This window comes from Manis javanica, chromosome X (assembly GCF_040802235.1).
Source record: "Manis javanica isolate MJ-LG chromosome X, MJ_LKY, whole genome shotgun sequence".
NCBI lineage: Eukaryota > Metazoa > Chordata > Mammalia > Pholidota > Manidae > Manis > Manis javanica.
The window spans coordinates 122,240,874-122,260,393 of record NC_133174.1 but is presented as its reverse complement, the minus strand read 5'-3'; the positions used below and the strand labels follow the sequence as shown (position 1 = coordinate 122,260,393).

Here is a 19,520-nt window from a genome sequence, read left to right as displayed (position 1 = left end):
TCAATAAAGAGACAAAGCACCTAGTGACAGAGCTACTATTTTTTGTGGTAGGGGCACCATTAGTGCAAATATGATTTTCATTTTGCCCTGTAAACTGACCTTTAATGGAGAGTGGAATATTTCTCCTTCAAAAGGCAGGGTTGTTGAAATGAGTACTTTTAACATTTCTCCAAATTTCTGAATTTCTATCTGAAAGCACTGTTGTTTTTTCCTCTAAAATTTTACTGATTTCACAAATTTAACTTTATTTTACAATGTTAATTTGAAATGTTTATCAATAATAAGGAACATTTTTGTATAAAGTGTGAAACTTGCCCTAGCACCTAGCACAGTGCCCGGCTGAAAGTAGAAAGTTAATATTTGTTGTGTGAATAAATTAAAGGTTGAAATCACTTGGCTTCTTCTAAATATTTTTTTGTTTCTTGATATTAAAATATGGCTTTGGTGTCTGAGAATACCATAACCTTTCAAAAATGTGTAATAGATGAAATTTGAATAAATGTTGCACTTATTTGAAAAATAGGTTATTTTGATAAGTGGTTTCTTCATTCTCTTTTTTTTTTCATTTAGTGAGTAAACATGTGAGACAGTTCCCTTGTGTGTCTGGCACTCTCTCTGCAGCACCACACGTCATATCAACTCCCAGCAGTCAGGTCTGAGGAATGCACCAAATATCTGCTTGTTCGGTAGTGACGTGCTTCACATATAGGTGCTGTGCATTATAATCTTTTCCAACTCATTTGTCTCTGGTTCTCCATCAGGCTGCTTGGGAAATGACTTCATTATATTTGGTGGAATTGCCCAAAGTGAAGGGAGACCAGGAGACAGGATATCTGGGTCTTAGCTCTGGATCCGCTTTCAAAAAGGTTCATGGTCCTGGGAAATTTATACTCTGTTTAATGAGCCTGTTTCTGCTTCTAAAATGAGAGATCTGTACTAAATTGTTGCTTGCCAGAAACTTTTAATTATGTTCATCAACAAGGAATGAATTTTTTAAAATGTGGTGAATTTGTACAATGGAATATTATTCAGCAATAAAAAGGAACAAACTACTGATACATGCAATAACATGGATGAACCTTAAAAGCATGCACAAAAGAGTACATACTGTATGATCCCATTTCAGTCAATTTCAGACAATCAAAACTAACATAGTGAAAGAAACCAGATCTGTGATTGCCAGGGGTTGGGATTGGAGGGAAGGCTGGACTACAAAAGAGTACAAGGAAACTTTTGGAGGTGGCAAAACTGGTAGTCAGCTTGATGTGATGGTGATTCTGTGGGTATCTGTCAAAATGCATAAAATTGAACACTGTAATTGTATAAAGTTTCTTGTATATAAATTATACCACAATGAAGATTAAAAATCACTGAATTAAATAATCACTAAGGTTTCTATAGTTTGGATGCAGTAAATAGGATCTGGAATCAGCCAGACCTAGGTTTAAATACTGGCTTTGCTTTCTTTTGGTTCTGGCCATGGGCATATAACTTAACTTCTAGGAGTCTCAGTTTCCTCATCTCTGATAATGGGTTGATAATAGGACTGCTTCTTTGAATTGTGAGAATTATATATGATAATGGGTGTAGAGAGCTTGGCTTGGTGTCTTGCATACAGTAAGTACTCAATAAATGTTAGCTGCATTTGTAATTCTATGACTCCAAATAATTTTCTAGACAATACTGAGAGTTTGGAAGTAGCATATACATGATCTGAATTCTAATTTTGATTCCACTACCAATTACGTCTGACTTTAGACAAGTCTCAATTCTTTCTCTGGGCCTCAGTTTCCTCATTGTTAACAATGGTGGGGGGTGTCTTTCTTACCAACGTCATAGAGATATTAGGAATATAAAATAAAATAATAGATTTGAAACAAGTTTTAAAAAAGAAGAAATAAAACATTCCACACAAATGTAGGAAATGACTAAGATACAATTTTCTTACAATTCTGAGGTTAAGTGGAACAAGGAAATTTTACTTTCACAATAGGGCTTGCTTTCAGTAAAGCTGTAAAATTTCTGACATTTGTCTTCTGGTCTTTTATTACACCATTTTGTCCTATTTTTCAATTTCAGTTATTCCTTGCCTCCTGCTAGCAATCATAGGAAATTCTCTTGCTGCTTTATTCTTTTCTCTCAGGAAATGATTCCAATAAGCATATTTACCTGAAGTTGAGTTACTTGATGGGTGATAATGTGTGATATATAAAGAAACAGTCAAAATAATGCCTGTATTGGAAATTCAAATCTTGGTAGGGAGGTTGGGAGCACTTCCTGAAGCTTCTCATAGGACAGTCACCTACCCTACCAAGGATAAAGTTGGCTCCTTTAAACAATTTTCAACATCAGTGAAGATGTAGCTGAGTGTTATCTGAGAAGTTTAGAAGCAAAGAAGGCTTATGCCCTTTTCTCCATAACTTTCCTCATTGCCTGCTTAACATCCTTGTTCCTCAGGCTATATATTAGGGGGTTCAGCATGGGTGTCAAAGCCCCCATAAAACACTGAGATAAACTTGTCTTGGTTGGGGGATGACTTGGACTGAGGTTTTATATACATGGAAATGGCTGTCCCATAGAAAATTGTCACCACAGTCAGATGAGAACCACAGGTGGAAAAGGCCTTGAGCCTACCCTGGGCTGAGTGAATTCTTAGGACACCAGTGGCAATTTGGACATAGGAAAGGAGAACAAACTCAAAGGGTAGGAGCAGGGTGAAGACACCTGTGATAAGGATCATAAGCTCATTGAGGCTTATGTCAGAACAGGCCAGCTTAAGGAGGGAGAGAATCTCACAAACAAAATGGTTGATGACATTAGCCCCACGGAAGTGAAGCTGCAGGGATAAGATGAGCATGGCAGTGAGCACAAGTGATGCCCCCCATGAGATGGCAGCCAGCCAGACACATAATGGGCCATTCGTGATCACGGAATAGCGCAGGGGATTGCTTATAGCAATCATACGGTCATAGGCCATGATAGCCAGCAGGAGGCACTCTGCTGTGGCCAAGACCAAGGAGACACCCATTCAGGTCAAACATCGTGGGTAAGACAGGTAGGGATGAGTGAGAAACAATGTACCAAGGCCTGGGGCATGGAAACTGTTCCATAGCAAAGGTCTAAGAAACACAGGTTACTAAGGAAGAAATACATTGGAGTGTGGAGGTGGGTTTCAACATGGATAAGAAAGATGGTAAGTCCATTCCCCAACAATGTGCTGAGGTAAGTTATCAGCATCAATGTGAAAAATGTGACCCTCCACTCAGGATAGAGATTCCAATAAGGAGAAATTCAAACACTGCTGTAGCATTGTTCATGGCCATCCTTCCTACATGCCACTTTTTACTGGATATGTGCCAATGCAGTTGTCTAATTTTACCTGAAAGAATAAGAATAAACATGAAGGGATGGTGTGAGAAAGGTAGAAATGATTAGGGTGTAAAGAGCATTCTGTTATTTAAAAAAAATATGGAATACAAATGGGATATCTATTATGGGAACTGAGGCGAAGCAAAAAATCTCCCCACTCCCTTGGAAAATAGCAAATTCCCCAACCTTTTGAAAACGGTTGTATGAAAAGTTCTCCAGACCTCTTCTACCAGATAATTTCTTAGATATTTTTTCTCCAAGTAAGAAGAAAGGAAAGTAAGGCCATCTTCCTGCTTCTCACTTGCTCTCTATTTTCCAAGGAAAATCTGATCAATAGCTGAACCTCAATCAACTGAGTTACTAATTTCCACCAAGATGCTACCTTCTGACAGTTTATTTTATTTTATTTTGGTATCATTAATCTACAATTACTTGAACAACATTATGGTTACTAGACTCCCCTTATTATCAAGTACCCCCCACATACCCCATTACAGTCACTGTCCATCAGTGTAGTAAGATGCTATAAAATCATTACTTGTCTTCTCTGTATATACTGCCTTTCCTTTGTACCCCCCTGGTACATTATGTGTGCTAATCATAATGTCCCTTTTTCCCCCTTATCCCTCCCTCCTCACCCACCCTCCTCAGTCCCCTTCCCTTTGGTAACTGTTAGTCCATTCTTGCGTTCTGTGAATCTGTTGCTGATTTGTTCCTTCAGTTTTATCTTTGTTCTTACACTCCACACATGAGTGAAATCATTTGATACTTGTCTTTCTCCACCTGGCTTATTTCACTGAGAATAATACCCTGTAGCTCAGTCCATGTTGTTGCAAATGGTAGGATTTGTTTTCTTCTTATGGCTGAATAATATTCCATTGTGTATATATACCACATCTTCTTTACCCATTCATCTACTGATGGACACTTAGATTGCTTCCATTTCTTGGCTATTGTAAATAGTGCTGCAATAAACACAGGGGTGCATATGTCTTTTTCAAACTGGGCTCCTGCATTCTTAGGGTAAATTCCTAGGAGTGGAATTCTTGGGTCTAATGCTATTTCTATTTTGAGTTTTTTGAGGAACCTCCGTATTGCTTTCCACAAGGTTGAACTAGTTTACATTCCCACCAGCAGTGTAGGAGGGTTCCCTTTTTCCACATCCTCACCAGCATTTGTTGTTCCTAGTCTTTTCTGTGTTGGCCATCCTAACTGGTGTGAGGTGATATCTCATTGTGGTTTTAAGTTGCATTTCTCTGATGATTAGTGATGTGGAGCATCTTTTCATGTGCCTGTTGGCTATCTAAATTTCTTCTTTGGAGAAGTGTCTGTTCAGCTCCTCTGCCCATTTTTTAATTGGCTTATTTGCTTTTTGTTTGTTGAGGTGCATGAGCTCTTTGTATATTTTGGATGTCAACCCCTTATTGGATATGTCATTTATGAACATATTCTCCTATACTGTAGGATGGCTTTTTGTTCTACCGATGGTGTCCTTTGCTGTACAGAAGCTTTTCAGCTTGATATAGTCCCACCTGTTCATTTTTGCTTTTGTTTCCCTTGCCCATGGAGACATGTTCATGAAAAAGTTGCTCATGTTTATATTCAGGAGAGTTATGCCTATGTTTTCTTCTAAGAGTTAATGGTTTCATGACTTACATTCAGGTCTTTGATCCATTTCAAATTTACTTTTGTGTATGGGTTTAGACAATAATCCAGTTTCATTCTCTTACATGTAGCTGCCCAGTTTTGCCAACACCAGCTGTTGAAGAGGCTGTCATTTCCCCATTGTATATCCATGGCTCCTTTATCATATATTAATGGATCATATATTCTTGGGTTAATATCTGAACTCTCTATTCTGATCCACTGGTCTATGGGTCTGTTCTTGTGCCAATACCAAATTGTCTTGATTACTGTGGCTTTGTAGTAGAGCTTGAAGTTGGGAAGTGTAATCCCCCCCAGCTTTATTCTTCTTTCTCAGGATTGCTTTGGCTGTTTGGGGACTTTTATGATTCCATATGAATTTTAGAACTATTTGTTCCAGTTCACTGAAGAATGCTGTTGGTATTTTGCTAGGAATTGCATTGAATCTGTAGATTGCTTTAGGCAGGATTGCCATTTTGACAATATTAATTCTTCCTAGCCAAGAGCATTCTTCTGACAGTTTTAACTAAAATATTGTCTGTTCCTGTGTCTGTGTGTTACTCCTAGATTATTCATGCCTGTATTTTCCTATTGTGCTAGTACCCACCATGATGCTTAGAATAGTGTGTTAGAAAGTACTTCTTTCACCTGAACCAATATTATGTAAATGGAGTATTTCATGGAACCCTTGAGGCCTGTGAAAACCCTCTGCTAATATACCTGAAGTTATATTTCCATCTTCTCCTGCGTTTTCTGGGCTGTGGTTGCTGAGCCCCATTTAAGAGTGTGAAAACATCTAATGTGATGTTTCTAAAAGTGTGGGTGGTAAGGAGAGGGCTTGAGAGACCAGCCTATCCAACAAGGCTCTCCTTTACCCCTCTCTTTCCTCTCACTCTGCTTTATTTTTTCTTATATCACATTTTAATATCTACAGTTACATTAGTGATTTGATTACTTATTATTTGTCTCCCACTCAAATGTAAATTTATTGAGGACAGTGGCTTTGCTTTGTGACTGGTGTATCCCTAGTACCTAGAATGGTGCCAGAGGCGTCATAAGGATCATAGATATTGATCCTTACTATGACCCATTCATAGATATTGAATGAATAAATGAGTATGTAAAGTCCCAGGCAGCCACAGATATTATACAGAGTCCAACTACACCTCTTACCACTTGCACTGCCATCGTTTATTCTAGGTCATGGCCATTACTCACCTAGATTTTGTCAGTAACTTCCCTGTTAGTTTCCCTGTTTCTGGTCATGCCCCTACTCAGTTCAAATGATTCAGTAAAAGCTGTAAGTCATATAAGGTCACTCTTACATTAAAAACTTCCAAAAGCTTCCCCTTTCAACCTAATTAAACATTAATCTCCTTACTATGTCCCATCAAGCCCTGCATGGTTTGCCTTCCCATTACCTCTCTGATCCCATTTCCTGCTACTATTTTCATTGCTCACTTTGGTCTAGTCACAATGGCCTCCTTCCTGTTCCTTCAACACTCACAGGACATCCCTTTCTTAGAGCCTTTGATCTCTTTGATCTTGCTTCTCCATATTTATGAAGGGATCCTTGGACGCTTATCTTATCATTTCCATCAGGTCTTTACTTGCAAGGCATCTTTTCAGTGAATCTTCATTGGTCATCCTGTCTAAAATTTCACCTCTAACCCTTGACATTTTATATCTCTCTTTCCTACATTATTTTTCTTCTTAAAAGTATTATTTCTAGCTCATTGTATATTATGTCTATTAATTCTGTTTATTGATTGTCTCCCTCAATTAGAAAATGTACTTGACAGAGTCAGGAAATTTGGTCAAGGGCAGGGTCAGATGGAAAAAGAAAGGTTGTCTTTCATTATGGAACAGCTAACAAGCTCCATTCACACATTCATTCAGCAAATAATTCTTCAGTACCTTGCATGTACCAGGTACTATCCTAGGTTTTGAGCATAAATTGTTTCTTTTTAAATGATTTTTTAAACTGAAGCATATACAATATTATTTTGATTTCAAATATACAACAGTGACTGAACAGTTAACAACATTATTAAATGCTCACCCCCAACTAGTGCTGCTTATATGCCAAGGACCCCTTAATGTTACGTGCTTCTTCATGAGACCAACTCTCCTTACTCTTTTGAATCTCTTGCTTGGCATTTCTGCTACTTCCTGGTTATGTCTCTGGATAAGTTTCTTTCTCTTACTGGCCTAAATTTTCATTGGCAATCCAGTTAAACTAACTGATCTCTAAGAATCCTTCTAGTTTGAGAATATATTTGTAAATGACATATCTGACAAGGGGTTAACATCCAAAATACATAAAGAACTCACATGCCCCAACAATAAGCCAATTAAAAAATGGGCAGAGGGTATGAAGAGAAAATTCTCCAAAGAAGAAATACAGATGGCCAACAGATACATGAAAAGATGCTCCACATCGCTAATCATCAGGGAAATGCAAATTAAAACCACAATGAGATATCACCTTACACCAGTGAGGATGGCCACCATCCAAAAGACAAACAACAACAAATGTTGGCGAGGAAGTGGAGAAAGGGGAACCCTCCTACACTGCTTGTGGGAATGTAAATTAGTTCAACCATGTGGGAAGCAGTATGGAGCTTCCTCAAAAAACTAAAAATAGTAATACCATTTGACCTGGGAATTCCACTTCTAGGAATTTACCCAAAGAAAACAACTTCTCAGATTTAAAAAGACATATGCACCTCTATGTTTATCATTGCATTATTTACAATAGCCAAGATATGGAAGCAACCTAAGTGTCCATCAGTAGATGAGTGGATAAAAAAGATGTGGTATATATACACTATGGAATATTATTCAGCCATAAGAAAGAAACAAATCCTCCCATTTGCAACAACATGGATGAAGCTAGAGGGTATTAGCCTCAGTGAAATAAGCCAGGCAGAGAAAGACAATTACCAAACAATTTCCCTCATTTGTGGAGTATAACAGAGAAGCAAAACTGAAGGAACAAAACAGCAGCAGACTCACAGACTCCAAGAAAGGACTAGCAGTTACCAAAGGGGAGGGGTGTGGGAGGGTGTGTGGGGAGGGAGGGAGAAGGGGATTGAGGGATATTATGTTTAGTACACATGGTGTTGGGGGATCATGGGGAAGGCAGTGTAGCACAGAGAAGGCAAATAGTGACTCTGTGGCATCTTACTACACTGATGGACAGTGACTTCAGTGGGGTATGGGGGGGCTCAATAATATGAGTAAATGTAGTAACCACATAGTTTTTCATGTGGAACCTTCATAAGAGTGTATATTAATAATACCTTATTAAAAAAAGACGCAAATAAAAAAAAGAATCCTTCTAGCTCAAACATTTTAGGATTCTCTCATTTTCCTCAACTAAAATGAAAAGCAAAACAAAACAAACCTTAGTATTCCTCTGAACGTGAGGAATCTACATTTTTCTCCACTGTTGGAGAAGCATGTGGGCTAGATAAGGGGTTTGCCAAGGGATGGAGTTGCTCTAACCAATCCTTAAATGGGAGACTCACTTGTCCTTAAAAGACTTGCAAAGAAGGTTCCACAATTCCTCCACTTTCCTGTCCTGGCCTTCAAGTAACCTATCCCTGTGTCTTTTTTTCTACTTTGTTCAGCCTTTCAGACAGGCTAAGTACACAAGAATGGTAAATTGATGGCTACAATAGTGAATGTCCCTTGTGGAGTGGCAAACACATGTACGGGATGGAGAGGATGATGAGCCGTCCTTAGATCTTGACAGACCTAATGCCAGTTATGCTTTCATTTATCATGGGACCCTGAGAAAGAGATTTTCCTTTGGATTGCCTCCACATTTCCAAGTGAAAATTTAAATAATCATCTCCACAGAGGAAATAAAGAAGAGAGTCATATGGCTGTATGGAACAATGCCCTGAAGCCTGTTATATTTTAAGTTAGTACAGTCATACCTTAAATTTCTTTGAATAGTCTACAATTAACTCCATTATATATCTATACAGGCACCATTCACAATGGTATATCAAGAAAGATGACAGGCAGGTGGCAGATAGGAGGATGAACTTGTTTTGTAGAAGTGGACAGCTGGTTATTATGTCATTGAAAGGTCTCTGTGCTCCTAGAACCCTATACAAGCCCCTTATCTGCTGTTAAATGTTAAATACTGATAAATAAATGTTTTCCCCCTTACATGAATCTATCATTCCTAATGAGGTACAGGATGTATTTTGTTTCTCCAGTGCTGAGGGAACGTTTATAAAGAGTCTATCCTTCAGTCTCTCATGAACCCAGTAGAATAAATAGATGAGCCATTTGGCTAAAAAATGGTGATCAGTCTACGGCTGTGGGAAGACTTGTTTTTAAATGGTGTTGAGCTGTCTGATAGATATTAGCACATAACCCATGGGCTTGCCTCCATTAGTGTTCGAACCTATGGCATTAAAATTGATGATAATTTCCCTCTTACACTTAAAGGCTACTCAGCATCTAAGTTGAGGGCCCTATTTTTCATTTAGTCTGGGCTCTGCCCTCCAAAGACAATGCTGATTGTCTCATCCTAGAATTATCGTTAAAAGATTCCTGGCAAACTGGCCCAGCATATTTCCCATCTTAATCTTGTCACGTGCAATTATTTATACAGCCTAACCCTCCTTTCAACTAATAGCTGCCCCTTGCCTTCCCAGAGGTTGCCCATGTCTGGTAAATGGTTAGAGATCCAAAGTAAATAAATAAATAAAATTGTGGGGAAGGAAGGAAATAAATCGGAGCCTTTTTCTATTACCAACTCACCATTGGATGTCCTTTTCAAGTACCAGTAGATGAAGCAGAATGAGATTGCCCAAAAGAACAATTTTGCAAGAGTTTTCAAGTTTGGAATGGTGATGATGTCTCTGTAAACTCCCCTGGCAAGATTTCAAAAGCTTTCCCAGCTTCTCAAACTCCCAGATGCTTGGAAACCTCTGAAGAAAGAAGATTCTTTTGGATTAGGTCAAATCATAATTACTAAATTCTTTGATGTGCAACCCTTGGTGATGGTATCTAATTATTTAATTTCTTAGGCAAATATTTCTTTCACTGACATTTGTCTCATATACATCCTTGTTCAGTCTCATCTAAAAAAGTTATAACATAAGAAGGCTTGAGGTCATTTGAATTCTTTGCATCAAGAGCCTTATTTCAATTTTCAACCTGCTAGATTAGACATCTTTTGCTTCTTGGCAGTATTTATCTATTATCTTGATGAACTGGAACACAGTTAAACCAAATTGTCACTTTCTTTAAAAAGAGGAAAATTATAACAAAACATGCTACACCCAGGACTTCAAACTGAATTGGATGACTTCAGTCTGGGCTCTGCCCAGTTTCCTGCTTTCCTCTACCACTTCTTCTCAGTGCAAGAGAGTGAGATATACAACTTGAAGACTCCAAGATCTTGTTCATCCCTCTGTCAGCAAAAATATCTAATGATAATCACTGCCCATTAAGGCTGGAAAATAGACCCAGGCATTTTGAAAGCACTATACTTGAGTAGAAGCCCAAAAGCCACTCAGTTACCCCTCACTCATCCAGAAAATGTAATTATTAGAACCTGCCTTTCATTGAGCAGTTTGGTTTATAGAAATTATGCCATTTCTCCTCTTCATTCCATGTAGGCTCAAAATCCATCGATCTATATGTTTATCTGGAAGCTGTCATCAAAGCTCTATCTCGGGGAGTATAGTTTGCTCTAAACTAAATCTATAAACCCTACATCCTCAGCCTACTCATGATGTCTGGGGTCCAATTCTCTTCCAGATTCAGTTTGAAATGCAGGGAATAAGTTAATGAACTGCTCAGTAACTTAAATAAGTTGAAGTTCCAAAGTACTACCAGACCATTTATCTCATGAGTAGAGTTCAAAGTTTCTGATCTTCACCAGAAAGAAAGAATTAACTTCTGAGAGCTTCAGGGACCTCATTCCAAACAGGCAATTAAATTTTGCCAAACCAGAGCTGTTTGGAAAAAAAGAGAGAGAAATTGGCATTTTGTGTAGGGAAAACAAATAAAGGAAAGAGAAAGGAGACTTTTGAGACCATGGGACTTTTTGTATACCAGTCCTGGGCTTTCTAGAGAACTAAAAGATAATTCTTTTTTATTTTGGTCCATACTCTCTTCACATTCTTTCTGTATTAAATTGGTGTCATGACAGAGCCTGCAGCTGGTAGAGAAATGTCTATCGGGGGACAGCTGGGATAGAGAGTGCACAACAGAGAGTGTATGTGTTATTGACTCCCACGTTGAAATAGCCCTTATGTTTGCCTTTCCATTCCCAGTTCCACAGCCCCAGCCTGCTCAAACAGCCTCCATGGGCTCTTCTTTCAACTGTATCAAGTCTGTATTCCTTCATCTGACATGCAAGGTCAATTATAGCAGTTCCTCACCCATCATTTAACATTCATTCATGCATCTCAGATTAATGAATTAATTGAACAAATATTTAATGCACCCAGCATGCCAGACAATGTGCTCGGTTTTAAGGATGCAATGGTGCAAAAGAAATGCACACATGGGTCCCACTTTCACGGGGAAACTGACATTAACTGAACAATCAAGAATGTATATATGCACCTGTGATAAATGCTGTACAAACTATATGGTGGTATATATCCTCCTCTGTGTCCATGACTTCTCAACAAGTTCTCTCCGCTTGAGTCAGGTTAGTTTCTTCTTTGCTCCATGAATACCCTCATGCTCACGCCCACTCCTTCTGCACTGATACGGATGTTCAATCAACTTGGAAAACAGAATCCTACCCAATCCATCTTTCAACACTCAAATTAGGTGTTTGGTTCTTTTGTTATTTATTTTGCTACCTAGCTCTCTATGTTATCTGACTCTTCAAATATATCACAGGTAACCTGAGGGCAGGTAATTGTTTTTCTACCTCTGTAACACTTTTTATGGTTAGTGGCAGCAGATGCCATATAAGGTAGTGAAAAGTAGTCTGAGGTAGAAAGTTAAGGATGTATGCTCAAGGGCTTACTAGCTCTATGAGTTTGTTCAAGTAGTCCAAATAATATGGGATTAATTTTCCTTATTTAGGAAATTATTAAATACATTTAAAATGCTTAGAATAGTGCTTGGCATATGGTAAGTCTCAACAAATATTAGTATGTTATTTTTCCTTTTGCAAATACATTCACATAAATTGGTACCTATGTTTTATTGATGAGAAAACTGTGGCATAAAGCAATGAAATGAATTGACTTAAGGTCACACAATTAATTAGAGAGATGGACAGAAAACTCAGGGCTTTTTACTTCCAGTTCATAGACTTTTTTTTTATTAAGGTATTATTGATATATACTCTTATGAATGTTTCACATGAAAAAGAATGTGGTTACTACATTCACCCATATTATCAAGTATCCAACCACATGCCATTGCAGTCACTGTCCATCAGTGTGGTAAGATGCCACAGAGTCACTATTTACCTTCGCTGTGCTACACTCTCTTCCCCATGACCCCCCCATACCACGTGTACTAAACATACTACCCCTCAATCCCCTTCCCCCTCCTTTCCCACCTGCCCTCCCACACCCCTCCCCTTTGGTAACTGCTAGTCCCTTCTTGGGTTCTGTGAGTCTGCTGCTGTTTTGTTCCTTCAGTTTTGCTTCTTTATTATACTCCACAAATGAGGGAAATCATTTGATACTTGTCTTTCTCTGCCTGGCTCATTTCACTGAACATAATGCCCTTTAGCTCCATCCATGTTGTTGCAAATGGGAGGATTTGTTTTCTTCTTATGGCTGAATAATATTCCATTGTGTATATGTACTACATCTTCTTTATCCATTCATCTACTGATGGACACATAGGTTGCTTCCATTTCTTGGCTATTGTAAATAGTGCTGTGATAAACATAGGGGTGCATCTGTCTTTTTCAAACTGGGCTGCTGCATTCTTAGGGTAAATTCCTAGAAGTGAAATTCCCGGGTCATATGATATTTCTATTTTTAGTTTTTTGAGGAACTTCTATGTTGCTTTCCACAATGGTTGAACTAATTTGCATTCCCACCAGCAGTGTAGTAGGGTTCCCCTTTCTCCTCATCCTCGCCAGCATTTGTTGTTGTTAGTCTTTTCAATGCTGGCCATCCTAACTGGCATGAGGTGATGTCTCATTGTGGTTTTTATTTGCATTTCCCTGATGATTAGTGATATGGAACATCTTTTCATGTGTCTGTTGGCCATCTGAATTTCTTCTTTGGAGAATTTTCTCTTCATATCCTCTGCCCATTTTTTAATCAGGTTATTTTCTTTTTGGGTGTTGTGGCGTGTAAGTTCTTTTTATATTGTGTATGTTAACCCCTTGTCAGATATGTCATTTCCAAACATATTCTCCCATACTGTAGGATGCCTTTTTGTTCTGCTGATGGTGTCCTTTGCTATACAGAAGCTCTTTTAGCATGAGGTAGTCCCACTTGTTCATTTTTTATTTTGTTTCCCTTGTCCGAGGAGATGCATTCAAGAAAAAGTTACTCATGTTTATATTCAAGAGATTGTTGCCTGTTTTCTTTTAAGATTTTTATGGTTTCATGACTTACATTCAGGTATTTGATCCATTTTGAGTTTACTTTTGTTTATGGAGTTAAATAACAATCCAGTTTCATTGTCTTACATGTAGCTGTCCAGTTTTGCTGACACCAGTTGTTGAAGAGGCTGTCATTTCCACTGTATGTCCATAGCTCCTTTATCGTATATTAATTGACCATATACAGTTGGCTTTATATCTGGGCTCTCTAGTCTGTTCCATTGGTCTATTGTTCTGTTCTTGTGCCAGTACCAAATTGTCTTGATTACTGTAAATTTGTAGTAGAGCTTGAAGTTGGGGAGCATAAGCCCCCTGTCTTAATTCTTCCTTCTCAGGATTGCTTTGGTTATTTGGGGTCTTCTGTGGTTCCATCAGTTCATAGACTTTTGAGAAATCATCCATATGGTCTTTTGCTTGATACTTGCTTTGAAGGTGAAAGTCTCATATTTAGTACTCAGCAAGATTTTGTACAGGTGCTTGGGTAACTCTATGTGGCATGTTTCACTGCCAGTGGGAAAACTGTCATATTTAGGATATGGAATCATTTACTGTGAGAGTACTTAACATCAGTCAGCCTTATGACCACTGAATGCAATCCTAATATGTCATTTTTCAAACAGGTTCGAAGGGAGGACCTAAGGAGGCCGTGGATGTCTTTCAAGCTGCCTGACTTGGGGCAAGTTACTTCAGCTTTATGGGTTCACTCTCTTTTATGTACAGACTGTTTCTGAGTCCCATTCCAGTTATGACATCCTTGATTTTACAGAAACTGTTCTTAAACTGTTCTCAAACTCAAAGCATTGATTTTCAATAGTGGGTCATGAATACCTTTCTTGTATATTGAAGACAAGTTTAAGGCCTAATAAAAATGTGGCAGGAAAGATATGGGTTAAGGTAAATAGGGAAACATTTGTGAATTCTGTAGCTTAGTGTAGGTATGTATCTTATCAGTTAAATGAAAGCCTTCTAACACTAAATAGAAGAAGTTACTATGTGCAAAGGGAAAGAGGCAGGGACTGGGGACTGAGCTGGCAGGAATATATTTTCCTGTTTTGGATATATTGTGATTAGTAGAGGACCTCTGCAGTAACACTGCATCTGGTATATTCTTGAAAAATCCTTAATCAAAGGACAAGCAAAAGACAGAGTGTGTAGTGGATTCCAAAGGGCTAACTGTAGTATAGGCAGTTCCTTGTTATAGTCCTTGGGTGCCCCTCTGGAGCTATGTACAGATCGATAATCCTAACTGAGCAAGTGAGAGCTCTGCCTTCTCCTGTTCTCTTATGTTACAAGGTAGGCCTGAGCCATTGATTAGGAGCCACGGATTAGCAGAAAAAAAAGGAGATGAGGTTCTGGAGAGGACTGAATAGTCACACATCTCATCATAGTATTTAAACATATTTCTAAAGAAATTTTCTCAGCATTGAAAAATTATGTGCCCACATTAAACTGGAAAAGTGTTCTTTCCACTTATGATGCTTTGGGTTGGTCTCAAACAAACAGAACACTTCTAACAGTTTTGTATCTGAGAGATTCCACCAGGCTCTTGGGGTATGATTAGCCTCAGTGCACTGCTCAGCGTTGAATAATTAGAAGCTATTTCTTGCAAACCCCCAAAGATGCCGCACTGGGCATGGTTAAGAAGTTGGAAGACTTGGCAGTCAACTTCGCCTGAAACTTCCATCCCCATAATAACATAATAATTGTAAACAATGGGGAAAATGGAGACTGCTTCCTTAGGATGAGAGTGGAGAAGCTATGAAGGCTTAAAAAGAATGAAAGAAAAATGTTATTTGCAAATAGAAGCCTAGCAGTGGGATTTAATTTCAAAAACTTTTTATGAGCTTGACACAAGGGAGTTGTACCAAATTTGCTCATCTAAATGATACCCATTTTAGAACATGAGACTTTATCATAAATGACCCCACTATAAAAATGCAAAGGGCCTATGGGGAGATCTGGGTTCTAGTCCTGGCTCTGTCACAACTTGCCTTATTATTATAGCAAGTCTATTAACCTCTTTCTGTTTGTGAAATGGTGAACAATAATGCCTGCCCCAGGTACAGCACAAGGGTGCTGTAAGGACCAAAGTATATATGTTAATGAAAGTTAAATGAAAAAAGTTGTGCTGAAAGTTAAATGAAAGCCTTCTAACACTAAATAGAAGAAGTTACTATGTACAGCACAAGGTACAGCACAAGGGTGCTGTAAGGACCAAAGTATATATTCAGTGCAAAAGACACTTGAAGATAAAGATCATGGAATTATTTTAGGCCCAGGGTCTGAATGGAATGAAAGCAAGACTATAGCTCTCAGGATTAAATGTGAATTTCAGTAGACCACACTGTGCCATATTTGATCTGGGGAGGGGTAATACATATCCATAGATATATAGGTTAGCTCATTTAATTTCACAATAGACCTATGAAATACATAATAACATGTTAATTTTGTAGATTAAGAGACAAACTTAAGAAGATGAAATAATTTATATAAGAAATGATAAGCAATACACCTGGCACTTAATAAACAATAAATGGCAATTAGCATTATGGACATTCTTTGTTATGTAGTCATTTGATGTTTTCAGGCAGGAAATATAGTCTCCTGAAGAGGAACATGACAATGAAAGTCTATTGACTCAGCAGAGCTGGTAGAGGGGTGACACAGTAAATTCTACAAAGAAATCAAGTTTCCAGAAATTTTGGATTATTTGATCTATTGATTGATTTATTCATGACAATTTAAATTGCTTGGTTGATTCATGTATTCACTTATTAAACGTATATTGACTATGTACTGGGGTTTCAGATAATGTGTCAGAAGCTCAATGTACAGAAATAAATAAGTCTAGGTTCCTAGTTTCAGTGATCTTATCATTTTGTAAGGAGATAAAGATGTCTAAAATAGTTCAGGCAAAAAAGTGTTACAGGTGGTTTGAAAGGAATTCTAGCTATAATGGGAAATAGAAGAGGAGCTAGTCAGTTCTATTGGGGATGACAGGTTGTCAGTAAAGGTTAATTGAGAAGGCAAATCTTGAGCTGAGTCTTTGCAATAAGTAGGCGCTTGTCAGGAAGCTTGTTGGAAGGTAAAATCAGAGAGAAGAAGAAGCATGTGCTAAGGCCCAGAGATGGGCAACCTCCTTCTTAGCTTGGGAAACCAAAAGAAGCTCAGCATGGCTGGGGCAGACCATGTAAGAGAAAATGGGACAAGCCATCAGTTGCAGAGTTAGCTTGGGTCGGGTAATGCAAGGGATTGTTCACCATGCTAAGGGCTTTGACTTTGTTCTGAAAACAATGGGTAGCTACTGAAGAGTTTGAAGAGTATATAGCTGGTTTTGGTTTTAGAAAGAGCACCCTTTAGAGCGTTGTGGAAAATGGATTACGAAGGCAAGTCTGGAGACAGCAAGACTCGTTGGAATAGTGCAGACGAGGCTTGCTGAAATAGCGCAGTTGAGGCTTGATAAAAGGCTTCAGCTATATTTTCATATGTAAATTGGGAATAATAATAATTCGTAGGGTTTGTGTAGATTAAAGGAATTAATACTTGATCTCAGGACAGTGCCTGGTACTTAGCAACAGTATACAGGCTTCTGCTAAAAAACAAAAAATGAATGTTAAATTCCTTGAAAGAAGGATTTGACTGTCTTATTTACTAATTTTGTATCTGGTTCACATCCCTCTATATCTTTTTGTGAAATGAATGAATAAATGTTAATTTATTCCTTCTGCTTCTCTTTAATTTCTTTTTTTTTTAATCCAAAAGGCTATTTTTTGAGAGGTTGTGTAGAATTTTACCCTTCAATTTAACTAAACTACAAGGCTGAATTTTCTTTTTGTTTTTTTCTAAATACCTTAATTGAGATATAATTCATTACCATACAATTCACCATTTAAAATGTAGAATTCCATTGTTTTTGATGTATTCAAAGATATGCATAACTGCCATCACATTCGATTTTATTGAAAATTTTTCTGTTGAAGTATAGTTGACATAATATTAGTTTTAGGTGTGCAACAGTGATTCGACATTTATATACTTTATGGAATGCTCACCATGGTAAACATAGTTACCATCTTTCATTATACAAAGTTATTACAATATTATTGATTATATTCCCTTATGCTGTACTTTTCATTCCCATGATCCATTTATTTTATAACTGGAAGACCACATTCAATTTTAGAACATTTGCATCACCTCAAAATGTTTTACCTTTTACCTATCACCTTATCCACTTCTCAGCCCTTCCCCAAGCAATCACTAATCTAATTCCTGTCTCAGCAGATTTACCTGTTCTGGACTTTCATGTGAATGGAATCATGTACTATGTGGACTTTGGTGACTGGCTTCTTTCACTTAGCATAATGTTATTGAGGTTCATCCAAGTTGCAACATGTATCAGTACTTCATTCCTTTATTAGGCCAAATAATATATGGATAGAGCACATTTTGTTTATCCATTCACTGATGGACATTTGGGTTGTTTCCACCTTTGGGTTAATATGAATAATGCTTCTATAAATAATCATGTACAAGTTTTTGTGTGATATGTTTTAATTTCTCTTGGGTACATACCTAGAAATAGAATTGCTGGGTCATATGGTAACTCTTTGTATAATTGGTTGAAGAACTACCAGGCTGTTTTCCAAACTAGCTGCATCCTTTTACATTCCCACCAGTAGTATATGAGGGTTCTGATTTCTCCACTTCCTTACCAATACTTGTCATTATTTGACTTTTTGATTCTAGCCATCCTAGTGAGTGTGAAGTCGTATCTCGTTGTTTTGATTTGTATTTTCCCGATGACTTAATAATGCAGAATATCTTTTCATGAGCTTTTGGGCCATTTGTACATCTTCCTTGGATAAATGTCTATTCACATCCTTTGTCCATTTTTAATTTGGACTGTTTGTATTTTTCCTATTGAGTTGTGAGAGTTCTTTATATATTCTAGATATAAGCCCCTTAACAGATATACGATTTGCAAATATTTTCTCCCATTCTGCAGGTTGTGTTTGCACTTTCTTGACAGTCTTTGCTTTGAAGCAAAAAATATTTTAATTTCGATAGTCCAATTTATCTATTTTTTTTGTTGCTGCTCATGTTTTTGATATTATGTCAAAGAACCCTTTACCAAATCCAAGATCATGAAGAAGCACCTGTGTGTTTTCTTCTAAGAGCATATTGTTTTAGCTCTGTCTTAGTCCATTCAGGCTGCTATAGCAAAATTCCACATAGTGAACAGCTTACAAACAACAGAAATTTATTTCTCCCAGTTCTGGAGGCTGGAAAGTCCAAGATCAAGGTACCGCATGGTTGGGTGAAAGCCTTCTTCCTCATTCACAGCCTGCACCTTCCCACTGTGTCTTCACATTGTGGGAGGGGCTGAGGATCTCTCAGGAGCCTCTTTTATAAACACACTAATCCCATTCATGAGGACCCCACCCTCATGACCTAAGCACTTCCAAAATCCCCGCCTCCTAACAACTTCATCTTTTGGGGATCAGGATTTCAACATATGAATTTTGGGGGAACACATTCAGAGTATAGAGAGCTGTTACATTTAGGTTTTTGATCCATTTTGAACTATTTTTGTATATAGTGTGAAGCGAAGAGTCAACTGTATTCTTTTGCATGTGGCTGTCTGGTTTCTCCAGCACCATTTTTTGAAAAGACTATTATTTCCCCATTCAGTAGTCTTGGCCTCTTGTTAAAAATCAGTTGACCATAGATTCATAGATCTATTTTTGGACTCAGTTCATTGAGAGAGGTCATCAAGAGGACTTGACAGCTGGTTGACCCATGAGCTGGGCCCTGGCAATTGGAGGCTTCTCACTCTTGCCCCTGTCCTTGGAATATGCATCCCACTTGCCTTCCCCTCTCCCAGAGGCTATTCCAAGGGCATAGCCTTGAGATAATGATGTGGTTTTGAACAGCA

General features: G+C 38.0%; 1 protein-coding gene across 1 annotated transcript; it reads right to left on the bottom strand.

Annotated features, from left to right (window-relative positions):
• Window positions 1-2,114: 2,114 nt before the first annotated feature.
• OR13H1 (olfactory receptor family 13 subfamily H member 1) lies at window positions 2,115-3,323 on the bottom strand. The gene is given in 4 exon segments (XM_017656717.3): window positions 2,115-2,496; window positions 2,498-3,069; window positions 3,072-3,272; window positions 3,275-3,323. Coding segments are annotated over 4 exon segments (918 nt in total). The 3' UTR covers window positions 2,115-2,400.
• Window positions 3,324-19,520: the final 16,197 nt, after the last annotated feature.